The following is a 4,433-nucleotide window of genomic DNA, read 5'->3' on the forward strand; positions in this document are numbered from 1 at the left end:
TCTTGATACAATATTTATGGTTAACTAGCTTGCAAGCTAGCACCTGAGTGCAAAATGTTGTAAAGTTAAATGACTTCTTTGTTTGAATGCCTTTCACTTGTCTGTTACTTTATCTGCAATGGAGTAAAATCCAAATATTTCAAACACCAGGACTTTCTTGCTAACTATTTTCTTCAGTCTCAAAAGTAGCCTAAGTCAGCAGAATACATACTAGTTTATTTAAAGGAGATGTCACAGGGGTAAGCCCTCTGTCAAACTATTCTTCTGAGACTGCGGCTTCCAATGGCCCTTTATTACAATCTAAGGCCATGAAAATCATGTTGTAATTATTTTTCATTCCTACATGTAATTTATGGTCAAGCATCTCCTTATTCAAAAAGAAGTTAAAACATAAAGATGAATGACAAACCACATGTAAAAGTGGTCATTGTTTAATGATAGATGCAAAAAATTGCTTCAAATACAAGTTATAAGATTTCAGAATAACTAAATTAAAACATTTAAGTTTTAAAACATTTCATTTATACATTCTTATTGGTCTTTCAAACCTTTACTATTCATATTAATTTCCTTGAGACTTATGACTTGCATTTCACAGCAAAGAAACTTTTTCTTACTCAAACTAACCAAGTTATTTTCATGCACCAGCTGAGTTGAGAGCAGCTGATTGTTGGAACAATGTTTAAAGCGTTTACAAAAGCTTTGAGTTGTGCATACTGGATTTTTCATTGATTGTTAGCCCTGCCAGGTGAAGGTTATAAGAAAAAACAATATCCAGGGGGGTGTGCCCACAATTTTGCATGGCATTTTTCCTTCGTTTTAACCCAAAAATCATACAAAAAAAGGAGAAAGTTAAATTAACCCTGAAAACAAAATAAGTGTTTTGTTGTAAACTCTTCACCTGTTTCACTGCATTTTATCAGATTGTTGCAGTTATTTAGCTTTAGTGTGAGAGCATGGATGTCATTTTAGAAGATTTTGTACAAATTCATGACAAAACATTTCTTCACAACTTATAGATACCCCTCCTCTTTTATGTAATCCAGTTTTCAAAAGGATTTTACTTTATGCATATAGGCTTTCTGAGGAAAATGCTAAATGGATTGATCCAAGATGTCACTTTACATGGTGCTGTATATGTGATTTAATGTGGCTTCTTAACATTGGCTTCCTGTCTGACAGTCCTCAGGTTAATGGTGTGAAAACAGGGACCCTGCTTTTCTCAGCCTGTCAAGTGGTAATTGGCCAACAGTTTCCTTTAATAGCAGTCTGCCACAGGGACTGAACACACCTTTTAAACTGTGTACAAAATAATTGGGAAAGCACAAACAAGGAGGGCTTTAGTATATATGTATCCTCTCTTTGAGTGTAACATTTCAGTAATAACACATGCAACATAAATATTTTGAAACTTAGCGAAATGAACTTCAGCTTTGTCTTTTTCTCTTTGTGTTGCAGGTTATTCATCTGTGCACATGCAAGAGACAGAGGAAAGCAGGAACCCGCAGAATCACCAAGATGAAACCATTTAATGATGGTAGCCTCTGAGAAAACAAGCACAAGCCAGACTAAGATGGTGACATCTCTTTTTGGACACTGCCAAAAGTTCACAACAGGCAAATCACAATAAGGGAAACTGAAGGAAAACACCCTGCATTTTTCAGATTTGTACATGGAGACAATATCCGCCATCATATATCCATCAATGAAGAGGGGACAAATTAAAGGATCGTTTCTGGCTCTGAGAGCAGTTAAATATCAAGCTGATTCTGTGACGGGCCAGTATCAGAGGTACTGAAACAACAGTGGTATCACCTTCCTTTCATTCTTTGGCCCAGCTCATGACTCTCAGAGAAGCACCAATGGCCTGCAGCTTAGGCATGGTGATGAGTGCCTTGTTTTGGTCTGTAGCCATTGTATATTTGACTCAAATTCGTCAAGTCAGTGGTGACTGCTGGTTAATTGAGGGTGAAAAGGGCTTTGTATGGCTTGCTATTTGTAGCCAAAACCAACCACCTTATGAGGCCATCCCACAGCATATAAACAGCACCATTGTGGACCTTCGTTTGAATGAGAACAAAATCAAAAGCATCCATTATTCTGCTCTTAGTCGCTTTGCCAACTTGACCTACCTGAACTTGACCAAGAATGAAATCTCCTACATAGAGGATGGGGCCTTCTCTGCTCAGTTTAATTTACAAGTACTTCAGATGGGCTTCAACAAGTTACGGAACCTGACAGAGGGGATCCTCCGAGGTTTAGGAAAGCTGCAGTACCTCTACCTCCAGGCAAACCTAATTGAGACTGTGACACCTAATGCCTTTTGGGAATGCCCCAACATAGAGAACATTGATCTCTCCATGAACCGAATCCAACAGTTAGACGGATCCACATTTACCAGTTTAACCAAGCTTACAACTTGCGAGTTGTATACCAACCCTTTTAACTGCTCGTGTGAGTTACTAGGATTTGTGAAATGGCTCTCAATTTTCCCAAACCGGACAAATGAGCGAATGGTCTGCGACTCCCCACCAGGTGTCTCAGGTTATAGTTTACTGAGCCAGAACCCGAACAATCCAACTTATCGAAATGCGCTTCACATGCTTACTACTGTCTGTACTGACGACTACGTGACTCCTTTTATCCCCATTTCCATAGAGTCTACAACACTACCACCTGACTCAACTCTTTGTGGTTTGGAAGACTGTCCTTCAGGCACAGAACCAGAGGACATTACCATTAGTACAACTGAAAACGATGTCCAAGTTGCCCCTTTGATGAAAGTGAAGCAAGTAACAAACACAGGCGCCACCATCTCGGTTCAGATTCCTCATCCCTTCAAAAAAATGTACATCCTGGTTCTTTACAACAACAGCTTTTTCACTGATATTCAAAACCTGAAAGACATACAGGAGGACATTGAGCTCAAAAACCTTAAACCCCAAACCAACTATACATATTGTGTCGCTTCAATACGCAATTCTCTACGACACAATCACACTTGTCTGACAATCTCCACGGGCCTTCGGAATGGAAAAGACAGAATTGTAAACAATGCGACTGCTACTCACTACATTATGACAATTTTAGGATGCCTCTTTGGCATGGTGATTTTTCTGGGCATTGTTTATTACTGCTTGCGACGGAAGCGTCAACAAGATGAAAAGCACAAAAAATCAGGCAGTCTGAAGAAAAATATAATGGAGCTTAAGTATGGACAAGAACTAGAAGGTGGGACTATATCTCGAATGTCTCAGAAGCAGTTATTGGCTGGGGACAGTATGGCACGAATGCCATACTTGCCAGGTGAAATGGAGCAGTACAAATTTCAGGAGATCAGTGATACTCCAAAAATGATCAAGGGAAATTACATGGATGTGCGAAGTATGGACCATCATGAGCGCAGGGAGTGTGATATGGGTATGGGAATGGGCATGGGGATGGGTATGGCTGGCAATAGTCAGGGATCAGTGGCAGAGATTTCCACAATAGCAAAAGAGGTGGATAAAGTGAATCAGATAATTAACAACTGTATAGATGCTCTTAAGACAGAATCCACATCTTTTCAAGGGGTTAAATCTGGAGCAGTGTCCACTGCTGAGCCCCAGCTTGTACTGATATCAGAGCACCCACAGAGTAAATCTGGCCTTCTAACCCCAGTGTATAAGGACAGCTACCACCACTCCCTGCAGAGGCATCGAACCGCTGATGTCTCGCCGAAGAGGCCCAGCACTGCCACAGGGGGGCCCATGCGAAGCCCCAGGCCTTACCGCTCTGAATCCAAGTACATAGAGAAAACTTCCCCAAGTGGAGAGACCATCCTCACTGTAACACCTGCTGCTGCCATCCTGAGGGCTGAGGCAGAGAAAATCCGCCAGTACAGTGACCACCGGCACTCATATCCCGATGCTCAAATAGAGGAGCTTGAAGGACCTGACAGCCACAAGTTGTTGGAGCCCCTAACTCACTCCCGGTCCAGAGACTTAGCATATTCCCAAATGCCATCTCAGTATCACAATCTAAGCTACTCCTCTAGTCCTGAATACTACTGCAAACCTTCACACAGCATCTGGGAGAGATTCAAACTCCATCGGAAACGACATAAAGATGAGGAGTACATGGCTGCGGGGCATGCCCTGCGTAAGAAAGTCCAGTTTGCAAAGGATGAGGACCTACATGATATTTTAGACTACTGGAAAGGGGTTTCAGCCCAGCATAAATCATAACCCATTTCAGTGTTTTTAAAGAGGACCCGACGTTGCAGAAATGACACAAGAACCTTATCTGGCAACTGAATCAGTGGATTCTTCCAAATCATATTCAACAACTCGCTCATGTGTATCACATTCTCTTTTGACTGTGAAGAAAATGGGTGAAGAATCTTTAAATTTGTCATTTTATGTAAAAATTCATCAGGAAAAAAATATATATTA

General features: G+C 40.9%; 1 protein-coding gene across 1 annotated transcript; it reads left to right on the forward strand.

Annotated features, from left to right (window-relative positions):
* Window positions 1-1,841: 1,841 nt before the first annotated feature.
* Window positions 1,842-4,226, forward strand: elfn1a (extracellular leucine-rich repeat and fibronectin type III domain containing 1a; the record flags this gene model as incomplete). Its single annotated transcript, XM_079252980.1, has 1 exon — window positions 1,842-4,226. One exon carries the CDS (start codon window positions 1,842-1,844, stop codon window positions 4,224-4,226), a length of 2,385 nt encoding a protein of 794 aa, XP_079109106.1.
* Between the last annotated feature and the right edge of the window lie 207 nt (window positions 4,227-4,433).

Source organism: Telmatherina bonti, assembly GCF_933228915.1.
Source record: "Telmatherina bonti genome assembly, chromosome: 14".
Taxonomy (NCBI): domain Eukaryota; kingdom Metazoa; phylum Chordata; class Actinopteri; order Atheriniformes; family Telmatherinidae; genus Telmatherina; species Telmatherina bonti.